The 17,786-nt window shown below is 49.1% G+C and overlaps 2 protein-coding genes across 3 annotated transcripts; one reads left to right on the forward strand and one right to left on the reverse strand.

Annotated features, from left to right (window-relative positions):
- Nucleotides 1–956: 956 nt before the first annotated feature.
- Nucleotides 957–6,202, reverse strand: PRR3 (proline rich 3). 2 transcript variants are annotated; one of them, XM_017655504.2, is made up of 4 exons: nucleotides 5,441–6,202; nucleotides 4,654–4,716; nucleotides 1,973–2,260; nucleotides 957–1,708 (listed from the first exon to the last, which is right to left on the reverse strand). In XM_017655504.2, the coding sequence occupies exons 1-4, from the start codon at nucleotides 5,547–5,549 to the stop codon at nucleotides 1,602–1,604; spliced, it is 567 nt and encodes a 188-aa protein (XP_017510993.1). In that variant the 5' UTR covers nucleotides 5,550–6,202; the 3' UTR covers nucleotides 957–1,601. The 2 variants fall into 2 exon arrangements, with proteins under 2 accessions (XP_017510993.1, XP_017510994.1); XM_017655505.2 differs by lacking the exon at nucleotides 4,654–4,716.
- Nucleotides 6,203–6,436: 234 nt separating this feature from the next.
- Nucleotides 6,437–15,373, forward strand: GNL1 (G protein nucleolar 1 (putative)). Its single transcript, XM_017655502.3, has 12 exons — nucleotides 6,437–6,754; nucleotides 7,177–7,342; nucleotides 7,713–7,849; nucleotides 8,007–8,158; nucleotides 8,263–8,334; nucleotides 9,263–9,470; nucleotides 9,604–9,699; nucleotides 10,122–10,316; nucleotides 13,836–14,014; nucleotides 14,093–14,255; nucleotides 14,503–14,643; nucleotides 15,024–15,373. The coding sequence occupies exons 1-12, from the start codon at nucleotides 6,682–6,684 to the stop codon at nucleotides 15,263–15,265; spliced, it is 1,824 nt and encodes a 607-aa protein (XP_017510991.1). The 5' UTR covers nucleotides 6,437–6,681; the 3' UTR covers nucleotides 15,266–15,373.
- Nucleotides 15,374–17,786: the final 2,413 nt, after the last annotated feature.

Below are 17,786 nucleotides of genomic sequence, written 5' to 3' on the forward strand. Positions count from 1 at the left end.
AATTGGTTTCAGCTTTTATTGCTAGTATATACTAGTTACACTAGTTATCTCTACTATAGTGCCTAGTATATTGCCTGGCTCACAGGCATCTACAAGTGCTTGTTGAAAAGACGGCTTTGTCATTTCCAGTCCACAACCATTAAACATTCAAACGGGGTAAGAGGTTTAAAAACTACTTCATGGCCTTTCCTTTCTCATACAAGACTGCCACTGAACATAACGCAGCCTGCTCTGGCTGGCGCCCAGAGGTTAATGGGACCCCATCGGTTTCCTCAGGCTGAAAGTCCCTCAGACTTTGCCTGTCTCCATCACTGTGTGACCTAAAGAGTAAACTGACTTCAAGAACAGCCTCACCTGCACCTCCAGAGATGACTGGAACACAGGTATTAAAGAAAATGCTTGTTTCCACTGCGTTTATTACTAATATAAAAAAAGGTTAAAAAGAAAAAAAATTCATTCTCAGTTCTCCAACGGCTCTCATCCCTCCCTCCTGCCCACACAACTCCTCAGGCATTTCCTCAGGACCAGTTCACAACTGAACCTGTTCACTGCTGTTTTCACAGAAAACAACGAGTGCCAGGGATGTAGGGGAAGAAGGTTGGATGAGGGCAACAGTACTGTCCAGGTTCCACCCAGAGGCAGGAGGGTGGAGATTCACAGAATTCAAATGAAAGGGCTGGTGGCCTCACAATGATGTAGTCTAACTAAAGTGGGCTGGAGAGGAGCGGGTAGGCCCATCAGAGGCTTTAGAAGACATCTCACAGGCTTGTTTCAAACCCAGAAAAACTGACACCAGAGGAACAGGGCGACCAAGGAGGCAGTCTTGTGTAAAGTTTCACAATTCTCCCACATTGGAAGGTGGGAAGGGTTTAGAGGGCACCAAAAGCCTTACTCATTTTGGCAGAAAAACTTAACTCTAGTGTTGGGAAGTCACAAAAATGCCACAGACACTGAGAAAGGCTACAAAAGGACACATGGTTTCACAAAGCACAGTGACCACAGACCAGAGCGGTTGGGATCATGCTACTGATGCAGAAACTACAAAATCCAAAAGCAGGGAGAGTGGCCTTTCAGGCAGTAACTCCGTACCAGTCTTTCAAACTTGACCCCAGGTCAGACAACCTGGTGAGTTTCACAGAGCAGCTGACAACACTGGGGGTTGGGTATGTCACATAAAAAGTACTGAAAATAAGCAGCTAGAAGAAGGGAATGGTAGGAAGCTGCTCCAGGGCTCTCAGGAATTAAAGGTGATACTGGGGGCTGGATGGATAGATGCACAAGAAACAGCAGCACCAAAGAGGTTTCCTGTTCAGCAGTCAGTTGGTGACGGGGAAGAGGATCCAGGAGGCAGTTGAATGGAGCAAAGATGGGGTCCTGAAGGTGAGTCTCTGGAGGCTGGATCAGAAGAAAGAGTGCACTCTGTGCACGAGTGATGAAACACAATTCCGCACCCCAAGGCGGGGAGGTGGTGGAAGGGGTGGGTGTCACTGACTGAGGGTGGCAGGTGAATAGCCTCACAGTAGCCATCACAGGGCCACAGGGAAAACATATGGCCACTAGTCACAGAGGGCTCCTTCTAGCCTGGAGGGGAAGGCACAGTCTCACAGAGGAGGTCCATTGACGCCTGGGTGGTAGAAGGCACAGAGGTCCTCGTATCGACAGTGACCCTTTTTGGCAAAATGTCGGCAGACAGGGCGGCTGGATTTGTCTGTGAACAAGTGAAAATTGGACAGTTTAATGTAATGTAACAAAAAAGCAGGGATAGAGCAGTTAGATTTCCTACTCCCTACTGTTTCCAGATATTTTGGAATAATAGTCTTTCTCCTGGGAGAAAATACATTCAAGGCTATACTCTTACTTTAAAAGGACAAAGGACAGCCCAAAAGAAGAGCGTCATGGACATTCTGAGAATTAGGTCACTCTGGGAGTGATGGGTATTACAGCTGTACAGGCATAAAAAAATGAACCTCACCTTCCATAACTTGGGGTACATCCTTGGGCGGGCAGGTATTCTTGATAAGAGACCAGCTTTTGAGTCTTCTAGGGTTTCTCTGCTCTTTGTGAAAGCCTCCCCTGCAGGGACCCCCATGGCCTGGTCCAGGAAAAGGTTCAGCATTGGCCCCCCACCAACCGTGACCATATGGGCCAGACCTGGGGCCTGGACCTCCTTGGATTGGGCCTCTGCCTCGGGGAGGAGGTGGGAGACTCAGCAGTGGTGGAATCACTGGTCCCCTTGATCCTGGAGCACCTCTGTGAAGAGCTAAAAAAAGAGGGAAAGAGAGAGAGAGGAGGGAAAGAGAGACAAAGAGGGAACGACGTGGAAAGGTGATCAGTGGCCAGCCTAATACTGATAAAGCCCTGATTTTTTAAACTAGTTTTTACTGAAATATAATACACATACAGAAAAACATGCCAGTTTTAAGTGCACAACTCAGTTATCACTGAGTAAACACTCCTGTGTTTCTACCACCCAGGGGAGGGGATAGAGCCTTATTAGCACTTCAGAAGTCCCTTCCCTTGTACTCTTCCTCCCCTACTCATCTACCCTCCCTGCCAAATATAACCATTATCCTGACTTCTAGCACCACAGGTTAGTTTCTGTTTTTGAACTTTGCATACATGGAATCATAGTCTGTATTCTTTCCTGTCTGACTCCTTTTTTCTCAACATTTGTGAGATTCATCCAGGTTGCCTATAGCAGAAGTTTGTTCATTTTCATTGCAGTATAGTATCCCATTGCGTGCACACACAACTTATTTATCTGTTCGACTGATGGTGGACATGTGGGTGGATTTGTTTGGGGCTGTAACCAAAAATGTTACTATGAACATTTTTATGCATATCTTTGTTACACATATGTATACATTAATCAAGTATATTACATAGTAGAGGTATTGTTGGGTACTAGAATATATGTATGCTCAGGTTTAAAAGATCAAGTCAAGCTGTCTTTTTCAAAGTGTTTGCACCAATTTGCACTCACACCAGCAGCTGTTCCATAGCCTTGGCAAAACTTGGTATTGTCAATCTTTTTTATTTTTACCATTCTCGTGACTGTGAAAAAGTAGTGTTTTGCTTTTAAACTGTAATACATGTAACATAAAATTTGCCATCTTAACTATTTTTAAATGTATATCTCAATAGTTATGTAAATTCACATTGTTTGAAATCTCCAGAACTTCTTCATTTTGCAAAACTGAAATTCTACAGCTACTAAAGGACCCTCCTTTTCCCCATCCACCCATGGCAACTACCATTCTATTTTGTTTCTGTGAATTTAACTGTTTTAGGTAATTCATATAAGTGGGATTGTACAGCGTTTGTCTTTTTTTTTTTGTATTTGTATTTTTGTAACTGGTTTCATTTAGCCTGGTAGTCTCAAGATTCATCCATGATGTAGCATTTGATTGTATTTTCTTCCTTTTAGGGGCTGAATAGTATTCTTTTGAATCTACATTTTGTTTATCCATTCATCCATCAGTGGATACTTGGGTTGCTTCCAGCTCTTGGCTACTGTGAATAGTGCTGCTATGAACATGGATATGGTACAAATATCTCTTCAAGATAGTGTTTTCCATTCTTTTGGATGTACACCTAGAAGTGGGTTTGGTAGGTTATACAGTTCTATTTTAATGTTTTGAGAAACCTTCATACTGTTTTCCACAGTGGTTGCACCACTTTACAATCTTACCAATAGTGCACAAGGGTTTCAATTTCAAAGTGGTGTGTTTTTGTATTGCTTTTGATGACTAATGATGTTGAATTCTTGTTCACATATTTTTGGCCATTTAGTTCTTGGTTTTTATGAGATAGCTGGTCTGGTCTTTTGCCCATTTTTCTAGCAGGCTGTCTAGAAGAGTTCTTTATATACTGTAGTTATGAGCCCTCTATCGGTTATATTTGTTGTAAATATCTTCTACTCTAAGGCTTTATATTAGTTTAGTTTTTTAATGGTACCATTTGATAGTTTATATTTTCTAAGGCAGGTCAGTTTATCAATCTTTTCCTTTATGGTTAATGTGTGTTTCTTCTGTTTAAGAACTTATCTACTCTAAGACCAAGAAATAAATTTCCTAGAATTACTTTACCTTTTACATTTAGATCTACAGTGTACTTGGAATTAATATTTGTATATGATATGAATAAGAGCTCAAACTTCATCTTCCCCCACGAGTATCCAATTAATCCAGTATCATTTATTTTAAAGACTACTATTTCAGTTCCAGCCTCATCATAAATGAAGTGTCTGTATGTGCAGGCTTGTTATTGCACTTGTCAGGCTGTCCTATTGACATTTGTCTATCACTGTGCCAATACCACACCATCCTAACTACTGCAGCTGTAAAGTTTAAGTCTTGATATTCAGAGTAAGCCCTCTATCTTTGCAATGTTTCACTCTGATACTTTGCATTTACATATAATAATGCAGAATGCTTATATTCAAAAAAGATTACAGGGATTATAACTGGGAATGCATTGAATGTACAAATCAATTTGTGAAGAACTGTTATCTTTACACTGAATACACATCTCTCCATTCATTCAGATATAAAATTCCTGATCTTTTGATTTAAAGTCTTTCCTGGCTTTTAGTCCCTCCATTGCACCCTTCTCCAGGACCTAATCAAACGATCAGGGCCCCTTCCTCCTCACCTGACTTGGGGTTACCAGGTTTTCCATTGGCCATGGGGCGAGGGCCCAGAAGGCTGGGTGGTCCTAAGAGCAGACATGAAAATATGGTCATCAGAATGGACTAAAGGTCTGATGATCCTGTTCTATGTTTTACTTCTGTTACTCATTTCTTAGTCCAACCAGTAAAGCCAGACATATTCTCGGCAGTGTTACGAATTCTCACCCCACCTGTCTGCCCTTTCCTCTGCTAAGCTTCTTCAGAGTTTGCAAAAAATGGAGACTTAGGCAAGGGGGATAATGCAGAAAGGATACCTACAACTTTATCTTTCCCTTACACTGCTGCTATTCAAAACATCCCAAAATATTACAGAAGTAATCCAATCTCTCTTTAACTGCTGGCCAGTCAGACAGATAGCTTTCCCTCCTCCTCTGATGCTCCCCCTCCTTCCAAAGTAGTTTAGAGAAAGCTGCATTTCTACTTTTCCTGAGAAAGTCTGGTGGCAAACTGTCATCCCATCAACCTCTCTAGGGCCCCTCTCCTCTACCATTCTGCTGCAGCGCACACGAATTCTTTATCCTCTCCTCTTCTGCCTTCTTTATAAAGGTTTAGGGGCTGGATTGCTGTTGAGAGTTCAAGTAAGTGACTACCTGTTCAGGACTCCATTCCGGGAAAGCTCCCGCTCCCCCCGCCACAGCGCGTGCGTCCTTCCTTCTTCCGCTAGAGCCCCCTCCCCCGCACCCTTTCAGCCCCTGGCCTCTCGTCTCCACCGGCCGACAGGCATGTGCACACCCCTTCCGGGCTCCTCACCGATGGGACTCCCGTCCTCCTCGTCTCCAGTCTCTTCCCGCTCTGACAATGGGGGCTGCTGCTGCTGCTGCGGCAGCTGCTGCTGATTCTGTTTCTTTCGTTTCGGCATCGTGGCTGCGGCAATGGCTGCAGCGGGATTTGGAGGGCAGTGAGGAAGGGGCACACTGGGATTCTATTTCCGCTTCCGGAGACGGTGGTGGACGAGCTGAGGCGCCCCCCCATTTCACTTCCGGAAGGCTGTGGGGAGCCTTTGTGCGGCTTATTCTCGCGTAAACCATCCCCCTCGGCCTCTGCCAGGCATGGCAGCAATCGCAAACCTTCCCACTGCTGAGTTTCTAGAAATTCTTTAAAGAATTCCTGCTTTCCTCTTGCCGAAAACCCTACAATCGGCTCCTCACAGTGTGCCATAGAGTCCGCAGGCTGTCGGGCCAGAGGGCTTGAGAATAATCGTCGCACCCTAAGGTCGCCACATCCGGTCCCCAGTTACTATGGTAACAGCTGCAGGCACAACTTCGTTCCCGCTGACCTCCCTCCAAAACTCATTGTATCACCTGGGAGTCCCTCCTCGCTCGCACTTGCCCTTATGATCTCTAAGCCTGCTCCTTCTCATCGGTCCCACAAGGAATTTGTGTCAAAGTAGGGCGGCATCCAGGACTCGTCAGACCTCCACCCTCCACTCAAGACCTCTGCCCCTTCCCCTAGTGTAACTCAGCAACTGGGGTCCATTCTCGGGAACCGCAGTCCCAGCTTTCCACTAAGACTGGTAAAGCCTCTTCTGCGTGTCCACGCCTCCGTTTCCCGCAGATGGTAGGTTCCATCCTGCGCTCCACCGCCCCCTCTAGGTGAGTGGTAGCTTCTCTCTGGCGCGCAAAGTAGTGATGACACACGCTCCCCCTCCTTCGAACGCGAGTTGGAAGCGTCCGTGACGAAGTTAGCCCGGTCCTCCCACGCGTGCCTCCTGCCTCTCCGCAGCTGAGCTCTTTCGGTGCTCCTGGTTCTCACGTGCGAGTAGCCCACCCCACATCATCCTCTCGCCTCGCGCCCGGAGGGAAGTAGCTGGACTTCCCTCAGTCAGCCTTCTACCCTGGCCACCAGGGCGAATCGGCCCGGCCCGCCCACTGACGTCACCCACAGCCCCGCCCACTCTCGGGTCCCGGGCCCGTCCCGCGGGGGCTGCCTCGGGCAGTCAGTTGGAGCGGCGGGAGCTCGGCCGAGCGCTGGCCAGGTGATTGGTCCCGGCCATGCCGAGGAAGAAGCCCTTCAGCGTGAAGCAGAAGAAGAAACAGTTGCAGGACAAGCGCGAGCGGAAGCGAGGTCAGTGCGGGAATGAGAGGAGGGGGCGGGGCTCGGGCTCCCGCACCTCTGGAAGGAGAGGTGTCTCCGCCGCACCTCTCGGGGGTGTGGGAGGGGGTGGTGGCTGCGCGCCAGCGCGCGCAGGAGACCGCGGAGGGAATTCCCTCACCCCAGCCCCCCTACATCTGGAAGGGGTGGGGAAGGATGGAGAGCTGGGGGAGGGGAATACCTCCAGCGCCAACGGGGCGCTATCCCCGCAGATCCTTAGAGGAGGAGTGACTTCTCCCACACACATCCGGGAGGGTCCTGGGAAGGGCGGCTGGGATGACTGGGCCTCAAGAGAAGTGGGGTGGTGTGAGGGGGAGCCAGGCCGACCGTGGGGTGGGGGGTCTTATGGTCCCTGAGAGCTGGCCTGCCCTGGTGTCGCCGGCTCCTACCCGTAGGGCTTCAAGATGGGCTGCGATCCAGTTCCAACAGCCGCAGCGGGAGCCGGGAGCGGCGGGAGGAGCAGACCGACACCTCGGATGGGGAGTCTGTGACCCATCACATCCGCAGGCTCAACCAGCAGCCCTCCCAGGGGCTGGGCCCGCGAGGCTATGACCCAAATCGGTGAGAGTGGGCGGGGGTCGCTGGCCCGGGCTTCCCTGCCTACCCGGAAGTCAGAGCGTTGCGGGGAAAGCCGGCTACTGCCGGTGGAGGTTTTGAAGCTTGAGGTGGTGGGGCTGGGACGCTACGGTTCTCCGCGGACCGCTGGGAAGACCTACAATCTTCCCTTCCCGAGGGGTTGAAGAGAGTTTGGCTTTTAGAAGAATGAAGCTCAGGGGAAGGTCGAATACTTCACCAAAGAGGGACTTGGGGAAGGGCCGAATAAGGCAGGAGACTTTAACAACTCCAGAGAGAGCTTTGCGAAGTTGTCTGCCTAAGACGGGAGTTTGTGGCCACAGGGTTGCGATGGATGCCCAGGTCTCTGTCCCTTTAGATACCGGCTGCATTTTGAGCGAGACAGCCGGGAGGAGGTGGAGAGGAGAAAGAGAGCAGCCCGGGAGCAAGTGCTGCAGCCTGTAAGTGCTGAGCTGCTGGAGCTGGACATCCGGGAGGTCTTTCAGCCTGGCTCAGGTGAGTGAGAGCTCACTACCCGGATGTTTGGGGCTGGCAAAGGTCCAGGGAAGGAATTAAGAAGAGTAAGAGCTGACTTCCAGGAAGGAGGAGTCTGGGATACCCTTGAGTCCTGAAACCATCCTTAGACTTATTTGGACTTTTCTTGATTCCTCAGTCCTGAACTTTCCCCGACGTCCTCCTTGGAGCTATGAGATGTCCAAGGAACAACTAATGAGCCAGGAGGAACGGAGCTTCCAGGAGTATCTTGGGAAGATTCATGGGGCTTACACCTCTGAAAAACTCAGCTACTTTGAGCACAATCTAGAGGTGAGAAAGGAGTGGGGCACAGTGACCTATAGTCAGGTTGATCTGGGGTCAGGCCAGAGAGGGACACTTGGCTCAAGTTCTCTTCCCTGTTCTTATCTTTTCAGACATGGAGGCAGCTGTGGCGAGTTTTAGAGATGTCTGATGTTGTCCTGCTTATCACTGATATCCGACATCCAGTGAGTACTGGGGATGAGGATGGCAGGGGAGGAGGGAGGAGAATCTTATGGGGTAAAGGGCAGAGGAAGGAGTTGAGAGACAGAGGTATCCTTCTTTCCAGTGTCCTCTACTCTGCTGATGCCTGTAGCCATGAACTCAGTTCTTTATCACTGTCACAGCCCGTTACTCCTCTTTTCCCCCCTTTTACTCATTTGAAGAAAAACTGAATATCCTGTTTCCTAACCCACCAGAGCTAGACCAATAGGAAGGCTCAGTGTGGAGCTTCAGGGGATTCTCTGCAAGCTGCTGGGGGCTTCCTCCTGCCCTTCCACATCAGTCTCTACAGAATTCTGCCTCACCTGAAGTGGTAGTGCAGTGGCTAAGGCTCTAGACTCTGCTGCTGGGTGGCCCTGGTGTGAACCTGGCTCTGCCACTTCACTGTTGTCCTCCAGTGAGAGAAAGGTCTGTGGGAACATTTAGTAAGTTCGAGGCCTGTTATGACATGTATACACACCAACACATATTCAAATGTGTGTGCATTCATACATGCTCATGTGCACAACCACACATGCTCAACAAAAACACATAACGCATATATATGTACACAGGTAGACAAACAGACAATTGCATGCAGTGAAAATAGGTATTAATTTCTATTCCAGCCCCCCATCCCTGTGGCTGATCCCAGCCTTTACTGTAGTGTGCTTTTCCTTTTCCTGTGTTCTACTCATTTCTATCCCTTCATCAAATTCCTGTCATTTCCTCCAAATGCACAGGTATCACCCCAGCTTATCTTCCTAGTTGAGGGTGGCTGATTTGCCCTTTTGCCCCAGAATCTGCTACCACTAGGTTCTTGTCTCTGAGCTGTGCCTAGTGAGTGGTGAATTGGAGGCGGAGAACTCTGGATTTATCTCTCACTACTCCCTCCTCTCACCAACTCTGCCCCAGGTTGTGAATTTCCCACCAGCACTTTATGAGTACGTGACTGGAGAACTTGGGCTGGCCCTGGTGCTGGTCCTGAACAAGGTGGATCTGGCCCCACCTGCCGTAGTGGTTGCCTGGAAGCATTATTTTCACCAACACTATCCCCAGCTCCACATTGTTCTTTTCACCTCTTTTCCTCGGGATCCCCGCACCCAACAGGACCCTAGTAGTGGTAAGTGGGCAGTGAGGGCAACATGGGAGAGGTAGGGTGGCAGGGGACAAGATACAGAGAGGCTTATTGACAAAGGTACTTGGGTGGGGTGTATAGACCTGTGTGCTAATGTTTTTGTGTTCTCTGATCTCAGTCTTGAAGAAGAGTCGGAGGCAGGGGAGAGGATGGACTCAGGCCCTGGGGCCTGAGCAATTGCTGAGAGCCTGTGAAGCTATCACTGCCGGGAAAGGTATGTGCCAATAAAAGGGAGCTGTGGGAAGCCAAGCCTGGAGTCATTTTGCCCACCCTTCCTGAAGTCAGCCTTTTCTATTGTGGATGCAGGTGAGAGGCAGGGAGGGAAGGAGGAGGGAGCCACTGACCAACTTTGAGGAAAAAGAGAGGCAGCAGGTAGGCAGGAGCCCCAGTGATTTGCTGCCTTCAGTCTTCCAAGTCCTTTTCAGAAACTCAGAGATGATTGCACACGAATGCACGTGATTCCAGGTGGGGTCAGGTGAAGGCTAGGAGAGTTGGTACTACAACCTGTATATTTTGCAGGTTGGCACTAGCCACCTCCAGAGGGCACCAGTCACATCCCTGTGATGCGCATAGTCTGCACCATCATATATTGTGGCTCCAGGGAGAACCTTTTTCATCTCTTCCCTCCCTGAGCAGTGGATTTGAGCAGCTGGCGGGAGAAGATTGCCCGGGATGTGGCTGGGGCAACCTGGGGTAATGGCTCTGGGGAAGAGGAGGAAGAGGAGGATGGGCCAGCAGTCCTGGTGGAGCAGCAGACTGACTCAGCAATGGAGCCAACCGGCCCAACCCGGGAGCACTACAAGGACGGAGTGGTGACCATCGGCTGTGTGGGTAAGGAAGTGACAGCCCATGTATGGAGGCCTCCTAAGAGGTACCGAGTTTTAACATTTGGGAAAGAGGGAAGGTGATCAGAGGAAGCCACAGGCTCTCTGCTATAGTGGAAGGATCATGGCACGCCTAAGTGCCATCTCTTCTCAGCTGTTACTGATCTTGAGTGAGTTATTACCCACTCTTGGTGTCTTAGTAACTTAAGAGTCTTAGTGAGTTTGGTTTTTATAGTGAGGACAGTGATATCCATTTAAAAGAGTGAATGTGAGGATCAAAAGGAATAGTACAGAATCTAATAATGCCTGACAAATAATGGTAGTAACTGCCAAAACTTTACATGTACCTGGTGCTTATATGTGCCAGACACTGTGCTAAGTGACACGTGTGGTAACTCTTCCAGTCGTAGTAAATAGTCCGTATTAGAGTGATGACTAATCATAGTAAGAGCTTAGCTAGTGTTAGTTTCCTTCTGGGTTTTATGCTTTTAACTCTGTTGTCAAGGAGAACCTTTCCTTAAATAAGAACCTTGTGTTTGCTTTTGGTGGGGGAGAAAGGAATATATGAGTAGGGCTCAGGGCCCCTTTTCGTTTTGGGTGGAAGAGGTGAAAAGTGACTTTGGTGAAGTTGTGGTAGCTGAGGAGGTGAGACTGGAGCCAAAAAAGGCCCAGCCCAGAGGAATTAGTGAGAACAGAGTAGGGAGTTGGGCTCCTTAGAAGTGTTCCTGACTTAACTGTCAGTCCTCATTTTGTCCTGGGAAGAACCTGCCTTACTGCTGACAGATGGTTCCTTTCTAGTCGTTCACTCTGGCTTCCCCTCCCCTGACTTCTGACCCCAGCTATCCCCCTTCTCTCAGCAGCCGCAGCCTTGACTTGTCTGTGTTCAGGTTGGGGTAAGAGGGAGAGTGTTCTCTGTGGCATGGGCAGCCCTGGGCTTGGATTTCTCCCCAGCTCTCATTCATTTGTCCAGTTAACAAATACTTACTGAGTGGCAGGTGCCAGGTGCTATTCCAGGGAGGGATATGGCACTGTGACAATGGCAGAAAAATCCCTGCCCTCATGGAGCTTGTTTTCTTGTCAGTAAATCTATTCATGGTCTGAAATCATAGTATTTAGAGGCAAAGAAAGGGATGGAGAGTGACTGGGAGAGAAGTGCTCCTCAGAGAAAGCCTGGGATTCTGATTTGCAGTGGCTGTTTGGAGATGTGGGGAAGGGCCTTCCCGGCCAAGGGGTCAGGAAATGACGGCCTTGAGGTGGGGGCGAGCTTGGTGATTGTGGGGTGTGCAAGGTAGATTGGGGTATGGGGGCTGGGAAAGAATTGGGGGTGAGGTTAGAAAGTCACAGAGGCCACGTCATGTGAGATCTCACAGATGTGAGAAGGCATTTTGGATTTTATTTTAAGTCTGATGAGAATCTGGTGGTGGGCTTTAAGCAAGGGAGTGACAGGAGTTGATTTTCTGTTTAGAAGTTTATCTGCTAAACTTCAGATTTACATTCAGGGGTCAAGAAAGAAAGCAGAGAGAGTGGTCAGGAGCTTCCCAGGAATCTGGGGGAGAAGTGAAAGTTGCTCAGTAGCACTGCGAAGGCAGAGGTGGGGAGATAGGATCAGAAACGGTATATTTGAAGGTAAATTAAATGATATTGTAATGGGTTGCATTGGGGGCATTAGAGAAAGTGAAGAACAGAGAAGGACTTCCAGGGTTTTGTATTGAGTGACAGGGAATACTGAGATAGGAAGCCTGGGGGCAAAGCAGTTTTGGAGGGTTAGGGAAGGGAATCAGAAATTAAATTTGAGGTTCTTTTAGAATACCCCAAGTGAAGATGTTGAATAGTCAGTGGGTATGGGAGACCAGAGCTTAGAGGACTGGAGATTGGCATCTGGGAGAGGTTTAAGTCTGGTGAGCTGCTGGTGGATATAAATGGTATTTAAGGCCATGGGATTGGTAGGAAGAAGGGGGCCAAGCCAGCATTTAGAGGTTGGGCAAAGGAGGAAACCAAGGAGTGTCCCAGAAGTCAAATGAAGAAAGTGTTTGGAGATGAAAGTGGGGCTGCACTGTTTCGAATGTTGCTGATAGGTCTAATGAGGTCAGGCCAGACATGCTCAGCAGGCTTGGCAACGTGAAGATCGATGGTTCAGTGGAGTTGGGGAGAGGAAGCCAGACTGAGGTAGGCCAGGGAAAGAGTGGCCAGCAGCAAGGTGGAACTGCACGTGATGTCAACGCAAGAAGGAGCCAGGCATGGCAGCATCATACTGCATCATTCAGGGATAGGTAGGCTATAAAATTAAAGGGAAACATGAGGAGTGAAATCCCTTACACCTCAGGGGAAGGCTCATGTGCAGTGGGGAGGATTATGCTCAAGAAGGGATAAGTAGGGTCTCCAAGGATGCTTGTCATGCTGGGCCTGGGAAGGGTGACATGAGGTTCATCAGGCGTATTTATATTTTCCACATTTTTTGTGTATGTTAAAGTTTCTAGTGACAAAGAGGATGGCATGAGAAAATTGTTGACAAAAAATCTGCAAGTCTTTTAAGGAGTTTTACTATAAAGTGGACAGAGAATGGGGCTTAGGTTGTCACAGGAGGGTTATTTTCTCCCTCCTTCCCTCCTTTGAAAAAGAGGTAATTCAGTGAGTAGTGTCTGTGCGCACTCAGTGGGGTGGTACCAGCCTCAGTCAGCTGCCTCGCCCCCAACAGGTGCTGGATGGGCAGAGCTGTGGCTCTGCCAGGGGAGGAAGATGAGGGGCGAGGTGGGACCAGGGAGCGCACTAGCCAGAGAGCTGGAGCACCGGCTGTAAGCTGGGTGAAAAGGGAAGTGAGAACACAGACCCATACTGAAGTGTTGCTGTGCTAGAGGCAGAGGCAAAGATGTGTTGGAATGGATGAACCAGAGTAAGTGAGCTGGGAAGGTGGGATGTCAGGGCAGGGGGTGCTTGCAGTTGAGATTTCGGAGGTGTGAAGGCACAACATCTGGATATGATGGGAGTGGGTGGCTGAGATGGGGTGGCGGCAGCAGTCTTTAGAAGGGAGGTCCTGGCACTGAGAGGCTGGAGTGCTGAACGGGAGGTCTGTGCAGGGACTGAAGTCGGCCAGCATGAAAGGGTGGTCATGAAAGCATCAGTAAGTCCCAAGGGCTTCTGGTCTTATCCTTGGAGACATTGTGATAAAGATGAGATGTGAATCTTGCTCATATTGGGCACTTGGCTTGCTGTAGGTAACTGATCCATGCCATTGTATTTGTTTCTCACTGAATCCTGCCACCCTGAATTTGGAATTATCTGCACTGTAAAATGAGGAGCAAGGGCTCAGAAAGTGAAGTAAATTAAATTGCCTTAGGTCACAAAGCTGGCAAGTGGAGGGGCCGGACTTCAACCATGGCAGTGCAGAACCTGATGTGCAACTTGTAATGTTTTACTGCTTCCCTCATTTCTGAGCCTCATTTCCCCTTTCTGCTCTAGCTATAGGCCCATTTCCTACCCGGCATACAGTAAGGACCTGTCAGATGGTAATCTGCCTTGCCTTCCTCAGGTTTCCCCAATGTGGGGAAGTCCTCACTGATCAACGGGCTGGTGGGGCGGAAGGTGGTGAGTGTCTCCAGAACTCCGGGCCATACCCGATACTTTCAGACCTACTTCCTCACCCCGTCTGTGAAGCTCTGTGACTGCCCCGGCCTCATATTCCCTTCCCTCCTGCCACGGCAGTTGCAGGTATGAGGGCAGAGTGGTCAGGGAGGGAGAGGGGGCAGGAACTCAAGTCAGGGGCTGAGTGCTCTTTCTGCTCCTCAGGTTCTGGCAGGGATCTACCCCATCGCCCAAATCCAGGAGCCATATACCGCTGTGGGCTACCTGGCCTCCCGAATCCCTGTGCAGGCCCTGCTCCACCTGCGCCACCCAGATGCAGAGGACCTCTCAGCAGAACACCCCTGGTGTGCCTGGGATATCTGTGAAGGTGGGCCTTGTGTGCCTGGTTTCTCCTCCTCTCGCCCTTAACTCTGCGCTATCTCCTCTCTTTTTCTCAGAGGTCTGTCGCTAGTGAAACGACTGGCCCTTCACTCCTTGACTTCTGTCTGGGGGCCAGCAAATCTCTGGCCTGAAATGTTCTGGGGAAAACTGGAAAGATTATGTTAAGGGATCAGGGTGATGGTGAATGGACATGGTTAACATCTTCCTTCCTTATTACTCTTTTCTCCCTCCAGCCTGGGCAGAAAAACGGGGTTACAAGACAGCTAAGGCAGCCCGGAACGATGTATACAGAGCGGCCAATAGCCTCCTGCGGCTGGCACTGGACGGCCGCCTGAGCCTGTGTTTCCATCCCCCAGGCTACAGTGAACAGAAAGGTCAGAGAGCCAGTAGTTCCTGTGCGGTAGCATAGGCAACACATTGTGTGCTATGTGGCCACACAGAGCGAGGGTCAAATCTGGGTTCTGTACCTATTGGCCAGGTCTGTGTTACTAAGCATCTCTGAGACAGTTCCCTGATCTGCAAAAGCAGGATCGTAGTTGCCCCCTGGCAAGGTGGTGGCAAAGAGTGGGGTTCATGTGTGCAGCGCTTCTGTTCAGAGCCCAGCGTGTGGAAGGTTGAATGAATGAATGCATGCCAGCAGCTATAGAAAGTACTGTTAGTCTTAGTCTTAGTCTTTGCCCCCTCCCTGTCTTTCTCTGGCTTTAGTTCCTTGCTCAAAACCCTCCTCCATTCTTTTTTTGTTTTGGTTCCCCAGGCACTTGGGAGTCCCATCCGGAGACTACGGAGCTGGTGGTTTTGCAGGGCAGGGTGGGGCCAGCAGGTGACGAGGAGGAGGAGGAAGAAGAAGAGCTGAGCAGCTCCTGTGAGGAGGAGGGAGAGGAGGACCGGGATGCAGATGAGGAGGGGGAAGGGGATGAGGACACCCCAGCCTCAGCCCCAGGGTCCAGCCTGGCCGCCCGAAACCCTTATGCCCTGCTGGGTGAGGACGAGTGCTGAGTCCCTGCCTTGCACCATCTTCTCTGCATAATAGCTTTGCTTTTGGACTGACCCGGGGGTATCACCCCATTGCTGCCTCAACTGTGAATAAAGATTGTCTGCTTTGTAGCCCCTTCCCCAGATGGACTGAGGTGAGAGCAGCTGTTCCAGGCCATCGGCTGTGGAAGCCTCTCTCCTCTTCACCCTTTTCTTGTGCATTCTCTTTGCAAAGGAAAATTTTCTTAGGGGTTAATTCAATGGGTTCTAAGGCCCTGAAACCTGTTGGCTCTGTTCCCACTCCCAGTCCGCACCTTAGAAATCCCATTATCGACATGGGGAGGGGAAGTTGCTTCAGGCATTTGAGGCCTGGTCTAAATCCCCTTTTGGAGTTGTGTCATTTCCTCTTAGATTTGAGCAGCAGCCTTGTACACCCCCTGTTGCCAGACATGGGTCATACCAGGACCTTCTGGGAGAAGAAGCAATAGAGGTGTCTGTCACAAGCTGATGTCTCTGAGATTTTTACAAGATTTATTCGAATTCATCAAATACTTAATGAGTGCCTCCTGTGCATCTGGACCTAAGCTAAGCGCTGAGCATATAAAGATGCACAAACAGGGTCTAACCTAAATGTTCAGCTTGGCCAAGATCAAGACTCTGTTCTCAGGCAGCCAAGGTTTTGGATTAAGAAGGGTGTGTAATGTTCTCCAAATCCTCAGGGCTCATAACAGTATAATTCTAGGTCTTCCTGTTGATAGGGATTTTTAATTGAGACTAAATGCTTGTGAGAATGTTGACTGTGTATGGGTAGTCTTAATTACTAACAACTAGTATACACCTTTGTGATTTGACCACACCAGCCCTTTAAGTACAGTGTTAAGCTTGATTATTTAAAGGCCTGTACACGCTAAGAGTGTATGAGATTCATAGGAGAGGATACAGAACCAGCCTCCTGAATCCCTCCTGAATCCCTCTTATCCTGGTTTGGGTGTGGAGCCACGGTGAATCAGTGCAGGGTCTGAGCCAGGAGTCAGCAGGAGGTCAGAGCGATCTTACAGAGTCATGTGTATTTCAGCAGTGATCAGCCCTTGTGAGTCAAAGTATCTTAAGCCTTGCTGTACTTCTCTTGTTATGGGCTTTGTTTTATTGGCTGCCAGTGTTGTGTGGGGCAGTAGCAAAAAGTGTAATTTGAGAGTTTGGCCATGTAGGGGTGAGGAGAATTGGGAGTACCAGATTCCTTCTCTTCACTCTAAAGCATCCCATTCAGGTTCTGGGTTACAGGGCAGTTTCTGTAATGTCAGCAGAGACCCTGTCAACCCAGAAACAAATGAAACAAGTGTATTTAGGTGAGGCTGAGGTACTTGGGCCACACATTTCCATAAGCTCACCCTCCCTTGGTCTCAGTGAAGACATAAGTCCTGGAATTTATACCCCAGTGTGAAGTTTAAATACTGCCAGTGTGTGAATGTGCTTGAAGGTTGCTCAAAATGTTCTTTAAGAAAGTCTCAGTTGGGAGAAAAGTCCACCTCCCATCTTGGGCTCTTAGGCCAGGCTCAGCTAATGGAAGAAAGGCAGCATAAGGCTCGGCTTTCCCCGAGGGTTCATGATGTTCCAGGAAGCTCAGAGGACTTCTGTGCTGCTGGAGGTGAGGTGGGGACATTGGATCACCTCAAGAAGTTGAAAATGGAAGAAAATTCCTTTTGCACCCCCTCTATGGTGTGTTTCTTCACTTGAGGTCTCATGAGTTTAAACCAGGGGCATTTGGGAGAGTGTGGTTGGGGGTGGAAAGTTGAGATCTGAAGCTGAGGAGGGGGTAGTTTTGTGCTGAAGACCTGGAAGGAGGCAACTCTAACATCACCATGGGGCTAGACTAAATTATTCCTCCCAAGCCCCATCAGTGACTTGCTTGCTTTCTAGAAAGTAAGTCTGGGAAAAGAACTACTGGCAACAAACGGGCTCAGGAAGAGAGGAATTAACAATACCTCAACACTGTGGCCTGAGGCAGAAGTTGAAACTGACCGGCAGAGGAAACCAGAGTCCAGTCACCCCTCCTGCTGAAATACCCAGGACCCCTATCCTCACACCCCTTTGCCTGCGTCAGGTCCACCATAAGGATACTTGACCATGAGGTCTGGGGCTCTTGACGCGTCAGGTCCACCATAAGGATACTTGACCATGAGGTCTGGGGCTCTTGACAATTCACATAGCTTCTGGCCAGTCTCTCGATGAGAGGAACCAGTGCTTTTCTCATTCATACTGGAATTCTACTTCCTAGCTACCCTTCCTCCAGACTAAGTTCTGAGACAAAGAAATTGACCCTACCCTCAAAGAGTAAAATAGCCAGACACAAATAATAATACAGTAATTCTATAGTACTATGTAAGTTATAAAAGAATTGCATGTATCCATTGGACTGTTGTAACTAAGGTGCACAACTGGAATCCAAGGATTCATTGACTCACTGGATATTTCTTGAGCAATTACTGGGTGCCAGTCGCTGCTGAGTAGTGATAGAGAAATGGGCCTTTATGGAGCTCACAATTTA

Source organism: Manis javanica, chromosome 16 (assembly GCF_040802235.1).
Source record: "Manis javanica isolate MJ-LG chromosome 16, MJ_LKY, whole genome shotgun sequence".
Taxonomy (NCBI): domain Eukaryota; kingdom Metazoa; phylum Chordata; class Mammalia; order Pholidota; family Manidae; genus Manis; species Manis javanica.

What these genes read in the sequence shown, in the direction of transcription:
- PRR3 (XM_017655504.2), bottom strand. Translation starts at nt 5,549, where the DNA reads ATGCCGAAACGAAAGAAACAGAATCAGCAGCAGCTGCCGCAGCAGCAG. An exon ending in GGAGGACGGGAGTCCCATCG is followed by an intron (nt 4,717 to 5,440) that starts GTGAGGAGCCCG and finishes GTCTGCTCTTAG; the next exon opens with GACCACCCAGCCTTCTGGGC. An exon ending in ACCTGGTAACCCCAAGTCAG is followed by an intron (nt 2,261 to 4,653) that starts GTGAGGAGGAAG and finishes CTCTTTTTTTAG; the next exon opens with CTCTTCACAGAGGTGCTCCA.
- GNL1 (XM_017655502.3), top strand. Translation starts at nt 6,682, where the DNA reads ATGCCGAGGAAGAAGCCCTTCAGCGTGAAGCAGAAGAAGAAACAGTTG. An exon ending in CAAGCGCGAGCGGAAGCGAG is followed by an intron (nt 6,755 to 7,176) that starts GTCAGTGCGGGA and finishes TCCTACCCGTAG; the next exon opens with GGCTTCAAGATGGGCTGCGA. An exon ending in ACTTTGAGCACAATCTAGAG is followed by an intron (nt 8,159 to 8,262) that starts GTGAGAAAGGAG and finishes TTATCTTTTCAG; the next exon opens with ACATGGAGGCAGCTGTGGCG.